The 14,805-nt window shown below is 31.8% G+C and overlaps 2 protein-coding genes across 2 annotated transcripts; one reads left to right on the top strand and one right to left on the bottom strand.

Moving 5' to 3' along the window:
- Nucleotides 1-2,600: 2,600 nt before the first annotated feature.
- On the bottom strand, nucleotides 2,601-10,242 carry LOTGIDRAFT_239113 (hypothetical protein; the record flags this gene model as incomplete). Its single annotated transcript, XM_009052988.1, has 11 exons — nucleotides 10,098-10,242; nucleotides 9,362-9,495; nucleotides 7,991-8,235; nucleotides 7,570-7,656; nucleotides 7,236-7,296; nucleotides 6,384-6,490; nucleotides 5,697-5,821; nucleotides 4,755-5,438; nucleotides 4,076-4,152; nucleotides 3,598-3,686; nucleotides 2,601-2,852 (listed from the first exon to the last, which is right to left on the bottom strand). The coding sequence occupies exons 1-11, from the start codon at nucleotides 10,133-10,135 to the stop codon at nucleotides 2,601-2,603; spliced, it is 1,899 nt and encodes a 632-aa protein (XP_009051236.1). The 5' UTR covers nucleotides 10,136-10,242.
- Nucleotides 10,243-10,412: 170 nt separating this feature from the next.
- On the top strand, nucleotides 10,413-12,323 carry LOTGIDRAFT_239111 (hypothetical protein). Its single transcript, XM_009052987.1, has 4 exons — nucleotides 10,413-10,586; nucleotides 10,865-10,995; nucleotides 11,377-11,446; nucleotides 12,098-12,323. Exons 1-4 carry the CDS (start codon nucleotides 10,497-10,499, stop codon nucleotides 12,122-12,124), a joined length of 318 nt encoding a protein of 105 aa, XP_009051235.1. The 5' UTR covers nucleotides 10,413-10,496; the 3' UTR covers nucleotides 12,125-12,323.
- The last annotated feature ends 2,482 nt before the right edge of the window (nucleotides 12,324-14,805 follow it).

The raw sequence follows: 14,805 nt of genomic DNA, 5'->3' as shown, positions 1-14,805 counted from the left end.
TCTCTACTTGTTAAACTTCAGTAGAGATACAGACTGAAATAGATCAGTTGTCTGAAGATCTCTACTTGTCAAACTTCAGTAGGGATACAGACTGAAATAGATCAGTTGTCTGAAGATCTCTACTTGTCAAACTTCAGTAGAGATACAGGCTGAAATAGATCAGTTGTCTGAAGATCTCTACTTGTCAAACTTCAGTAGAGATACGGGCTGAAATAGATCAGTTGTCTGAAGATCTCTACTTGTCAAACTTCAGTAGAGACACAGGCTGAAATAGATCAATTGTCTGAAGATCTCTACTTGTCAAACTTCAGTAGAGACACAGGCTGATATAGATCAGTTGACTGAAGATCTCTACTTGTCAAACTTCAGTAGGGACACAGGCTGAAATAGGTCATTTGTCTGAAGATCTCTACTTGTCAAACTTCAGTAGAGACACAGGCTGAAATAGATCAGTTGACTGAAGATCTCTACTTGTCTAACTTCGGTAGGTACACAGGCTGAAATAGATCAGTTGTCTGAAGATCTGTAATTGTCAAACTTCAGTAGGGATGCAGGCTGAAATAGCTCAACTGACTGAAGATCTCAACTTGTCCAACTTCAGTAGGGATACAGGCTGAAATACGTCAGTTGTCTGAAGATCTCAACTTGTCCAACTTCAGTAGGGATACAGGCTGAAATACGTCAGTTGTCTGAAGATCTCAACTTGTCCAACTTCAGTAGGGATACAGGCTGAAATAGGTCAGTTGTCTGAAGATCTCTACTTGTCAAACTGAAGTAGGGACACAAGCTGAAATAGATCAGTTGGTAGGGACACAGACTGAAATAGATCAGTTGTCTGAAGATCTCTACTTGTCAAACTTCAGTGGAGGATACAGACTGAAATAGATCAGTTGTCTGAAGATCTCTCCTTGTCAAACTTCAGTGGGGATACAGGCTGAAATAGATCAGTTGTCTGAAGATCTCTCCTTTTCAAACTTCAGTAGGGACACAGGCTGAAATAGATCAGTTGTCTGAAGATCTCTCCTTGTCCAACTTCAGTAGGAATACAGGCTGATAAAGATCAGTTGTCTGAAGATTTTGAATTGTCAAACTTCAGAAGGGACGCAAGCTGAAATAGATCAGTTGTCTGAAGATCGCATAGCATGGAACTTTGAGTAACAACATGTTTCAGGTTCTGTTTTAATATTCCTACAACAAAACAAAACAATTTATCACAAAATACCTTTAACATCACAGATAAAATACAATATATACATTTACAAATACAATATATACAAATACTATACAGGTTTCATTCTCATCCTTGAATCCAGGAAGTTACACACAAAAAATGGTGAAACACAAAATTATGAACTTGCTCAAACAACAAATCAAAGATGGGCTCCCTTATTTCCATTTATGAAAATGAAAATGCTAATACTTATATGAATAGAAAGTAGAGGTGTTCTAATGACTTGGAAAATGACCAATAATTAATTAATAATTAGCTAAATTAGAAGAGAATTACCAGCAGAATTCCAATGAGTGATCGATCAAGAAAGGTCAAAAAGTCTGGGCATACATGGACCTTTATGATGGGTTAAAACTCTTAATTATAAGCAATAAGAACATAATATGATTAAGAATACACGATAATTCATTAGAAACACCAATTAATCAAATAGTTTGCTTAATTTGACACTATAGAATAAGGAAACCCATCTTTAATGAACAACAGAATGTTGTAAATGTTGAATACGTTTCTAAGAAATATTGATATAAAAATACGTTTAAATTTGTTTTTAGTGTTTAATACTGCACGGTTTTTCTGTAACATACTAAAAATATACTTCAATATTTCCAGTTTATTTTTGCTGATAAATCCAAACATAATTGCTTCCTTTGAATGACTCTTTCATCAGTAATATTAGGTTAGTTCTACCTTGGCCTTTCTATTGTTTAGTTTATATATTAATATGATTTAAAAATAAGAAATATGATATTACCTACTTTGTCTCTCATTAGACTGCCAAGCTGACAAAGATACTTCAAAACATACAGCAACTTTGAAAATTGAATTCGATACTAAACGTCCAAAATACATGTCATACTTAATCATTGTTAAAGAGATTGTAAAGAGGTTTTCTTCATTTTTTATATGTATCAGGGACAATGATAATAACTATTTGCGCCATTCCAATTTTCAATCAGATGTCTGTGATTCTTGCAAGTCCACTAAAACTAAGTGTTTGATGACGTCACTAATCGAGATGTCCTCATGTGATACAGCATATTTTGCGATTAGTGACATCATCAAACACTTAGTTTTAGTGGATTTGCAGGAACCACAATTGGAATGGTATAAATTGATACTATCAGTGTCCCCGATAAAACATTAAGAAAACCTCTGTACAATATTTTTAATCTCAAATTAATTGGTACCAGTGAATGTAACAATCGGTAAAATTTGGTTTTATTGACAGACCAACGATTCTTTATCTGTTCCTATTCTTTTGATCTTCTGTGTTAAAATTATGTGAACACCATATCACAAGATAATGTAAGTTTTATACTCAATGAATAAAATGTAAATAAAAACACGTGGGGAAGACGGAGGGTTATTAACGAGTGGGAGTTCGAAGTTGTTCTATTCTAGTATTGTCTCTACTGACGGGAAAGGGGGTCGGGGCGTTAGAGGAATTATACGGAGACTGATTTGGTACTCTGGTAGAAAACGCAGAAAAATATTCAGCAGCAAAGGTAATGACATCATTAGGTTTACGCAGAAGTAAAAATTGAAGGAAGTCTGCTAAGAGAGCTTTTAGTTCTGGGTGATGTTTCATGTAAACATAGTGATCTCCCTTTATTTCTTCCTGAAATGAGACAAAAAGAGAAAAAATAAGTAAAAATATGAGTACAGAATCATCATTTCATATAATTCAGTTCCAACTACTGGGAAGTAAGAATTGAATAAATCATAAATCTGTCATACTAATTGATATTTCTGGAAATAAGAAGGGTTCATAATTTTATCATTTTATCCTATTTGTTATTATTATGAATTGTCTGATAGTGATACCCAGAGCTGCTCGATTGTTGAGTTCTGCACCTTCAATCATCCAGCCTTTCAAAAAAAAAAACAAGTTGGAACAATGTTTGAAACAATGTTCAAAACGGGTTTCGAAATATAAGCAGGTGCAGACAGAATTCAAAATGACAGAGAAAGAAATAGAAGAGAAAATTTTGAATGCAACATAATCTGGTTCCACACGTCTGTTCGGTTGAAGGGTGAATTAGAGCAGACGGAACATATTCAGAAGTTGCCAATCAAGCGCTATCCCAAAGAAGTTGTCAAATAACTCTACTTTAATTTATACAGAAAATATCAATTCATTTCTTTTAGCTAAAGTAAATTCTAACTTCACTCTCCTCATTCAAGAAATAACTCTATTAACCAAAACTGAAATTGACCCAAAAAGAGAAAAGCCTAATACCACCACTCTTCTCATGAATGGAGTTTTACATCCTACTTTTCTGCACCATGTGGGTTAATAAAGATGGTCTTCTCATTCAAGAAATAACTCCACTGACTCAAGAAGAGAAAAACCTACTACCCACCTTTCTGTCAAGATAATGTGAATACATTTGCATATCTTCCTCTATATCTAATTCTCTCTTCGGGAAATCTGGTTTAGGTGGTTCTACATCTGAAATATTCATTTAACATTAATATCCAGTTATCCCATTGTTGTGGGACGCAGTCTAAATAAAATTAGACCAAACTTTCAAGGTTTTTGGTTTTTTTTTTAAATATAGCCACTTCAGTTAGGGTCTAAAGACAGAGGTCTTGAACATTCATCACCATAACCTTTTGACCTAACCTAACCTCTGCATCGTCCAATCATATGTCTGCCCTTTCTAATAAGAATTGGTTTGTTATTGAGTGTCAGAAATGGAGCTCAAGAATACAGACAGAGTTTGGAATTATGCAATTTTTGTACATTTCTAGTACTTCTGAAGACTATTTTACATATATTCAAGATGCAAATCGATTCCACAATATGGCGCACTAGTCCCTTTAAAACAGTTGACCTACCTCTGACAATTTCTTCAGGTACTTTGGATAATTTCATACCAACTGGTGATCCTACTTGCACTCTATTTGTAAGATGACTGAAAAATACAACACAGTTGACATGAGATATTTTAAATTACCAGAGAACGATTGCTATTCTTTTATCAAGATAGAAAAAAAACAACCTTTCAAATCATATGATTTATATAAGAATAGAAACTTTCAAAAAGTAAATTTAGGAGTTTTTATCAGAAATGATAGATGTTATAAGGAATGAATGTAGATCTTGTTATCTTTATAACACTTATAATAATTTACATCCTTTTGTTTTTGTTTTTAGTAATTTTCCCATTATTTGTTATTATTTAATTATTTTATCTAGTTTTGTAAAATTGATCTGTACTATGATTTATACTTGTATAGTCTATTCAGATCGATTGTGATGTAATGGGCTTTAAACAATATATATTATTATCATTATGGGGCAATAAACACTGGTTTATCATGTGACTAGACAAATCATCTACAAGCAATAAACACTGGTTTATCATGTAACTAGACAAATCATCTACAAGCAATAAACACTGGTTTATCATGTAACTAGACAAATCATCTACATTCAATAAACACTGGTTTATCATGTGACTTCTACATTCAATAAACACTGGTTTATCATGTGACTTCTACATTCAATAAACACTGGTTTATCATGTGACTAGACAAATCATCTACATTCAATAAACACTGGTTTATCATGTGACTAGACAAATTATCTACAAGCAATAAACACTGGTTTATCATGTGACTAGACAAATCATCTACATTCAATAAACACTGGTTTATCATGTGACTAGACAAATCATCTACATTCAATAAACACTGGTTTATCATGTGACTAGACAAATCATCTACAAGCAATAAACACTGGTTTATCATGTGACTAGACAAATCATCTACATTCAATAAACACTGGTTTATCATGTGACTAGACAAATCATCTACATTCAATAAACACTGGTTTATCATGTGACTAGACAAATCATCTACATTCAATAAACACTGGTTTATCATGTGACTAGACAAATCATCTACATTCAATAAACACTGGTTTATCATGTGACTAGACAAATCATCTACAAGCAATAAACACTGGTTTATCATGTGACTAGACAAATCATCTACAAGCAATAAACACTGGTTTATCATGTGACTAGACAAATCATCTACATTCAATAAACACTGGTTTATCATGTGACTAGACAAATCATCTACATTCAATAAACACTGGTTTATCATGTGACTAGACAAATCTTCTACAAGATCCATATTCATTCCGTAAAAGCATACTGGTTGAACTAGTGCTGTTTTGCCAGTTGCCATGTACCTACAAGCTGTGATATATGACTAAAGAGCTAAAGAATTGACGGTCAGGCACTTGGCCTGTGGTCTCATTCTCGAAAACTTAACTAAGATAAAATCCAAATTTTAAGAAATACAGTAATCTGATTGGATAATAAAACTAAATCTAAAATCAATATTAATGATTGGCCAATCAGATGACTAGAATACTAAAATTTTAAGTTAAGTGTTTGAGAATAAGGTTCACTGCTAAGTTAATTGGTGTCTAGCAAGTTTCACGTACCCATCAGCTGTAAAATAAGATTGCCAGGTTGTAGGAAGATCATGTTGAGAAATAATAGTTCTCTCCATACCATAAACTCTTAACTCAGTACTAGCTACAGTCTGTGTTCTCTCTTCTAAACTTTTCTACAATAATAACAATCAATTTTTTAATGTACTGAGGGAGCCGCGGGTGGCTCAGTGATTTACACGTTTGCTCGCTAACCTGAAGGACCAGGGTTCAATCCTTCAATTAGAAGTTATAAATAAATAAGACAATTATCATTGATAGATACTTGTAGAATGTTTATTACTTTACAACGTTTCAATGTGGTTCTCAAACTGTCATCAACGGTTGTTCAGTGAGTTCAATCACAGCATAATAGATGATAATATCTTTTAATCAGTGATCAGTGATTCAGGTCGAAGGGGCTGACAAGGAAATAAACCTCTGACCATACACCAAACATATTGGGTAATTTCAGTTCAAAATCTACTAATTTTAACAACATGTTAGAAATATTTGAGTGATAATTTTACCTTTAACTCAAACCTCGTTCCTCAAAAAATCTTACTAAAAGAAGTGTTGAAGTTGACGTAGAGATATACCATTCTAATGACAATTTCTAATTATGGTAGTAAAATTTGATGTGACTAGTCCCTAGTGTTCAAGAGTAAGCTCTCGGTGTAATTTTAATAATAAACTTACGTATATTGCTGGGCATAAAATAGACTCAGAATCAAAAGAAACCAACTGAAAATCTCCCTCTGGTATCTTTTTTTCTATCAACAGTCGATGAAGCAAGAGATTTGATCCTGTAAAAAATACACAGAAAGTTTTATTTTCATTGTGCTTTCATTAAGAAATTAATTGTTACTAGACTTACATATTAAAGCTTCAATCTGAAAAAAATGTAGAAAAAAAGTTCGGTTTTCATTATGAGCTTCACTCGCAAAATCTACAAGAAATTTAAAACCTGAGAAATAGAGAATATTTCAGTCACTTGAACCAACATGTGAAACCAAACATCCGGAATTACCATTTTGTCTCCTGTATCAAATTTTATTGAGAAATATTAAAGTAGGAGTATGTAGCCATCTACGTGATATATTTTGAAGTATCTTTCCAGAAAAACAGAAATACAAGAGAATATATTATGGTATAACACACTTCTTTAATATCAAAGTACATTACATTTCAACACAATTGTCATTCAAATCTTATATCTTTTGTTGGAAAAACCAAGGTTAATTTTACAACATTAATAGAAATTTGTTTTGAATAAAATACACCACCTCATACACAGCTTCTAGATAAAGTGAACCACTGTCCCTTCTACTGATAAAAGGGGGTTTTGATTTCGATGCTCCAGACGTATACACTATTAACCAATCAAAAAGTTAACATTTGAATTAAAAGATTTACGACCAATTTTATCTGACGGAGTGAATAATGAACTATCAACCTCACGACAGATATTGACTGTAAGATAAGCAAACTACAAGAACTCATTGATCAGGAGTGAGAAGTGTACAATGAGAATATTCTAAACAGTCTTACCTTCTGATATAAACCCTTTCATATCTTCTAATGAATAAACCTTATTCTGTCTAACTATTGACTGCAATAAAAATATTAATTAAGACTATCAGAACACATTCCTTCAAGCTATTTTTTTCAAAATATAGATTCTACGTATGCCCAGGTAATATATTTTTAAACCACTGTTTGAAATTCATAAAAATTTTAAATTTAGCATCTGCTGGAAGTGAACGTTAACTTGTCATCTACCAACAACTACCTAGTCTGTGATATCAGCATCTGCTGGAAGCGAACGTTAACTTGTCATCTACTAACAACCTTCCCTCTACAAGTAACGATTAATCTAACCTACCTCTCCCTGTGTTATTATTCTATTAACAGTATATTCTGTCTCCTGTCTCACTATGTTTGTTTTACGATCTAATGGACAATTCTCCAGCTGAAATTGAACATGAAATTTATTTTTGACAAAACAATATATCTCAATTTCTAAAGGACACCGATGTGATATGGATTTCTTGGATAAACTAAATAAAATACCCATGTTCAAAATACTTCAGACAACATAAATTTCATGAAAAATACTTCCCAATATGCCTCAGAGGACAAATCCATTAATTAAGTGCATGAAAATAAAGAATTTCTCATTTTTTTAAATTTGATCAGTAAAGCAATCATTTTAAAATTTGTTATTCCTCCCCAATTTACAAGAACAAATTTAAGAAATCAAGAGCCAATGAAAATAATAGAATTTTAAAGTATGTTATACCTACATTAACATATTCATGATGATGCTGTTCAATTGTCTCTAGATTTCGTGTGACATAACAGGTAATAGACGTTCCACATGGTACACCATCTATAGCACCATGACTATTAGCGTGTACTAGAAAACACTCTTTATTACAATGTTTAGTTGGTTCAATAGTCACACAAAATTCACCCAACTCTTTCCCCGTGTCTGAATACGTCACTAATTTATCATCAAACATCAGATATTTAAAATCTACTTCTGGAACTGAAAAATGATAAAAAGATGATTAATTCAAAATAACATTGTGAAATATTGAATATAACTTTCCTCTTACCGTAATTTCATTCAGAAAAAATTATTTCACTTTTATCAAAGTGACAATATTCTGAAATATCAAGTACCAGTATAACTGTTCTCAAAGTACAAGCCTGCTTTCCTCCAATAGGAGATTTTTTTTTGTAGCCTGCACTGATTTCTATACAGCTCAAATAGATTAAGGCTCAATGCCAGTTAAAACAGTAACAGATCCTAAGCATTCTGAATAAAATATAAATTTTCTCAAAGTAACAGTAACTATCCTATAATAAGAGATATTTTTTGAATAAAGCTCAAATAGATAAAGGCTCAATGTTCTACATTAGTCGTCAAAACATATATTTATCAAATTGACTTTACGCTTATTTTAACTCAGTTAACTCAATGCATTTTTTCTTCATATCGTATCATTCATTATATTGTCCCCAACATGTCCTTGGTGTATTAGACCTAATTCAAAACTCATGTAAAATAAAGAGTCTATGTTTGTCCCCACGGGCTAAATATTACACAGGACCATGTCCTTGGTGTATTAGACCTAATTCAAAACTCATGTAAAATAAAGAGTCTATGTTTGTCCCCACGGGCTAAATATTACACAGGACCATGTCCTTGGTGTATTAGACCTAATTCAAAACTCATGTAAAATAAAGAGTCTATGTTTGTCCCCACGGGCCAAATATTACACAGGACCATGTCCTTGGTGTATTAGAACTAATTCAAAACTCATGTAAAATAAAGAGTCTTTGTTTGTCTCCATGGACTGAATGTTAGACAGGATCATGTCACCTTGGTGTACTGGACCTAATGCTGACTCATGTAAAATAAAGAGTCTATGTTTGTCTCCATGGACTGAATGTTAGACAAGATCATGTCACCTTGGTGTATTGGACCTAATGCTGACTCATGTAAAATAAAGAGTCTATGTTTGTCTCCATGGACTGAATGTTAGACAGGATCATGTCCTTGTTTATTGGACTTCTTCTAATCCATATAAAATAATCAGTTTAATATACTTTTATCGTTATTATAAAATTTTACCAAAATTTGATCACATAACCTAAACATTACTCACCCAGGTCAGCTAGAAATTGTAAAGCAACTGGACTGGCTTCAGGAACATCATTAGACGTGTCATCATTATTAGTGCCAGTACTAGTATCTTCTGGTAAACTGACATCTTCTATCAGGGATAACTTCGGTTTCATACTGTAAAATATCATATACCAGATGATTGTTACTGAATTATTAAAACTGTTACTTTTCTTCTGGATGGTTATTCATAAAACTTATACTATATAAATACCCGTACAGCTCTCTTATTAGCTTGTGAGCTGGCCTCTGGTAAATCATTATCAGCATCACTGTGCTCAAACTTTGCTTGAAGGAGTGGAAATAGCAGTGTTGTAGAGAATTTGTGTTCAGCCCATGTGTTTATTGGGATTTAAAAGTGTTCAGGGATGGTGCATTGACCACCTTCTTCAAAAGCCTAAAGTAAATTTAGAAGCTGGTCAAAATGGTCCAAAACATGGTAAGTAAGGTGCCAAGTTGACTATATAATGGATACGCCTACTCAGTTAACTATTTAGCTTAGCCATTATAAATTTACCCTAAATTACTTAATGCAATTGTTAAATAACTCTTGACAAAAATTTCAATCAAAGCTGAATCATACTAGCTTAAGAATGTGTTTAAATGCAAAACAATAACGTCTTCGGCTGTCAAAAGACGCACCCCCCACAACATTTACTCAACCATCTCGTCAACTGTCATAAATGATCAAATCAGTGCATGAAACAGTTCTGTCTTACCTGATATCAACATTTCTCTCGTCCTCGTTCTCCATCATCTTGTAGGGCAGACTTCAAATCAACACAATAAATATATTTTACATGAAATACCAATAAATCAGATCTGAACTTCCAAAATAATAAATTTGACAGCTACATAAATGGCGGATCACTATGGAAATTTATGTTTCCGGTAGACAAATTGTCCAGACTTTTCTTAATGAGAGTTATTTTTCTTTAGAGTTTTCTGTCATGAAGGCGAGTATGGTGGTTTATTGTTTATGTTTTCTTAGCAACGAAATAATTTTTTATTGATTGTTCACACTTTGTGGTCACAAAAGGATAAAAAGGTCAAAATAAAGACCACTGGCTAGGGTGGGTGTCAGGAAAGTGCTCTCGCAGACGGCAAACAAAATCAAAATGGCTGCTTCTGGAATCAATGAACATCATGAAGCAAGAAGGAAACAAAGGTTTATTGATATGAAAGCTTTACATAAAGAACAAATGAAGGTAAGTAGGCAGTATTGTCAAACCACAATGTTTACAGAATCACATTTTAAATTTTTTTGTAAAAGTAACAATTAGAAACAATGTTACGATACTGATAATCATCTTAAAATAGTCATGATAGGCTACAATTATTTTAAAAGATGTGTCATAAAACCAAGAATTGAAGAAAATTACTGATAGGCTACTAACGTAGCGTAGCATTGCCTACAAAATGAAATAAAATAAAATCATGTTTCCTAATCTTAATATTTCTAAATTATTATTTTTTTTTTTTACAGAATCTGTATGACTCTGATCCTGAGTTTGCCATGGCATCAGCAATGAAACCTCAGTCATCTTATGACTGCCAAGTTGATGGTGTTCGTAAAGTGGGTAGTCCTCCTGGTATCACTGACCAAGATATACAAAAGTAAGACAAATTCATTAACTTTTACAAATATCATTTATTAACTGTTTGAACAGAACTCTACATCTGTGAAGAGAATGTCTACAGTTATTATTGATATCTGCCTCAAATGTTGACGGTGAGCTGCCATGATGCTTACTGATTAACTTAGCTAAAAAGTTCCTATTTCTGAGACGTATGTCAAACAGATAGCAAAGCTTTCCCTTTTATTAGCTTCATAATTTATATTTTTATAAATCTATAAGTAATTAAGTAAGCTTATATATATTAATGTATATATGTATTAATGTTTTATTATGTATCATTAATGTATTATTCATGTATTATTATGTATTATTAATGTATTATTATGTATTATTAATATATAATGTGGATTTATGACAGATATCAGAAACCAGGACAATCTAAAAATAATTACGTTGTTTATACTGCTAAATTACCTGACAGATTATCAGTAAGTAGAATTTATAATCTATTTTTCTATAGCTGAAAGTATTCAGACTGTAAGAAACTGATAAGGTCAAAACAGTTTTTCATGAGCATTCGTATTAGATTGTTTTGGAGACATTGCTGAAGCAGATTATTTTTCTGTCATATTTGTTGGTGTAATTATAAAAACAAGTTTGCAAGCCCCCTATTCTGCACCTGATTGATATAATATAAATAGGCAACCCCCAAAAGTGTGCAATAAGGATTTTTTTTTTATCAGAACAGTAGAACAGAACTGCTACAAGCTATGCATGGTAAAGATCCCTCTACAGTTGGAAATCGAAAAAAAAATGAGTAGGCTTTTGGCACTTTCCTCAAACATTCCCTCATTGCAAACTGCATGGGGTTAACCACCTACATTAGCCTCTTTAAAGGTGGCAATAGACGATGTACAGTGTCTGATGCAGGATTATTGATACAGTAGAAAATAGAAGAAACACCATATCCTGACTTCCTCATGTGTTCACTTCTTTTTTTGTTTGTATCAATTATTCTGCACTGTAAACAGTTCCTTGTCTATTCACAGATTAAGAGTAGAAAATAAGGGACCCAAAACAACATTTCATTTTAAAATATTCAAAACACAAGATTTTTAATTCTATTTGTTTATTTTCAGTCGATCAACTATTCTCAACAATGGTAAAAATAAATAAATATAACACCATGAAGATCATGTCTGACAGACTGTGGGAAATAACGAGCAATAAAAATCAAATCTTTTATAATTTTTACTTTTTAAAATCAAAATCGATGAGAACCAAATAAGAGATTTTTACTATCAGTATTATTACTATTATTATATATGTTGGTTTATTGTAATAAATTATACCTTGGTCTTAAAATGTCTAAATATTTACTTTATCAGCTGATAGAGCTCAATTTCAGCTATCTGTATAGTCATCTAAATATTTACTTTACCAGCTGATAGAGCTCAATTTCAGCTATCTGTATAGTCATCTAAATATTTACTTTACCAGCTGATAGAGCTCAATTTCAGCTATCTGTCTAGTCGTCTAAATATTTACTTTACCAGCTGATAGAGCTCAATTTCAGCTATCTGTATAGTCGTCTAAATATTTACTTTACCAGCTGATAGAGCTCAATTTCCGCTATCTGTATAGTCATCTAAATAGTTACTTGACCAGTTGATAGAGCTCAATTTCAGCTATCTGTATAGTCATCTTAATATTTACTTTACCAGCTGATAGAGCTCAATTTCCGCTATCTGTATAGTCATCTAAATAGTTACTTTATCAGCTGATAGAGCTCAATTTCAGCTATCTGTATAGTCATCTTAATATTTACTTTACCAACTGATAGAGCTCAATTTCAGCTATCTGTATAGTTATCTAAATATTTACTTTACCAGCTGATAGAGCTCAATTTCAGCTATATGTATAGTCATCTTAATATTTACTTTATCAGCTGATAGAGCTCAATTTCAGCTATCTGTATAGTCATCTAAATATTTACTTTACCAGCTGATAGAGCTCAATTTCAGCTATCTGTATAGTTATCTAAATATTTACTTTACCAGCTGATAGAACTCAATTTCAGCTATCTGTATAGTCATCTAAATATTTACTTTACCAACTGATAGAGCTCAATTTCCGCTATCTGTATAGTCGTCTAAATATTTACTTTACCAGCTGATAGAGCCCAGTTTCAACTATCTGTATAGTCATCTAAATATTTACTTTACCAACTGAGAGCTCAATTTCAGCTATCTGTATAGTCATCTAAATATTTACTATACCAGCTGATAGAGCTCAATACGATTGATAAAAACAAGATTAATTCTATTGACTGTTAATTTTTCAATTTAACAAAAAAACATGTTACACAATAAATCAACACTATTGATTTTAAAGGAACACTACCTCTTAGAATGAAAATAAAATTAATCTTCTCAAACCTGACCAATGAGAATATTCATCAGTGGACTTCTAGGCGTTATCAATAGTTACTTAGTTTTACAGATTTATCAGATTATATAGGATTGTTGTACAGAAATAGTGCTGGGTAGGTCCCATAATTAATATTGGCTAATTCTGAAAATCTCAATTTTATGTTCATTCTAAGAGGTAGTGTTCCTTTAATAAGCTATTTTAAACACATAATATAATCTTGTGTGACAGATTGTCACTTTCTAGGTTCATGGGATAGATCAGTTACTAGCAAGTTAGGGCGTTGTTTCCAGGGCAGTCAAATATAGCTCCATTAAAAATCAAAACAAATTAGAAAGTGATTTTCACCAATGATTGAATCTTTCTATATGCAAAATCATTGAAATATTCAACGCCATTTGATTTACCAACAGTCGAACAGATACAATAAAAAAATTTGGTGTTACAGTTTCTGAAGGATATATCCTTCCATCGAGGATAGAAAGAATAGATGAATGTGTCATGTTGTGATGTTGCTGGGAATCGCTTGGCTACAGAATTGTCAAGAGAACTCACAGCACCAGGCATTTAAGAAAATTTAAAAATGAAAATGAAATGAATGGAGTTTTACCTCCTACAAGCACGTATTTAAGAACTCAATGGTAAAATTTGAAACCAGGAAGTCAAAGTCAGCCTAGCAACTAGCCAAACAAATGCCACTGGAATTGGAACCTCACTCCCGACTAAATTTCTCTTGTAATGTTTATTCTCTCTTTAATGACTTTATAACACAAACAATCCACCATCCTCTCACTAATTGAACTCCACTACTAAACATCCACATTCTTCTCCCTTAAATCATGATTGTTTTATACGTGAGGTTACTTTCTGTTTATAAACATACAATGTCTCTTTAGAATCATCACCTAATTTGGGAATTTCTCTGATAATCTCTGCTATTAAATTCACAGAATTCTGAAAAAATAATGATTTGGTTTGGATTAGAAGATTAACAAATATTAAAAAAATTATGACTTAATAAAAACCAATAAATCTGTCTATGGGTCTAGTGTTGTTTTCCAGTGATATCTATCATTACAAATGTGAAACTGGCAATATTAATTGGCCCCTCTCCCTCCTGAAATAATAATAATAATAATAATAATGATATTAATAATAATGATAATAATCATGATGATAATAATGATAATAATGATAACAATAATAATAATGATAATAATAATAATAATAATGATAATAATATCAATGATAATAATGATGATGATAATAATGATAATAATAATAATGATAATAATAATAATAATGATAATAATAATAATAATAATAATAATAATAATAATAATAATTATAATAATGATAATGATAAAAATAATAATGATAAAAATAATAATAATAATAATAATCATTATAATAATGA

The sequence above is a fragment of the Lottia gigantea genome (genome assembly GCF_000327385.1).
Source record: "Lottia gigantea unplaced genomic scaffold LOTGIsca_194, whole genome shotgun sequence".
Taxonomy (NCBI): domain Eukaryota; kingdom Metazoa; phylum Mollusca; class Gastropoda; family Lottiidae; genus Lottia; species Lottia gigantea.
The sequence above is the reverse complement of the archived record's forward strand: the minus strand, read 5'-3'. Positions and strand labels throughout refer to the sequence as shown.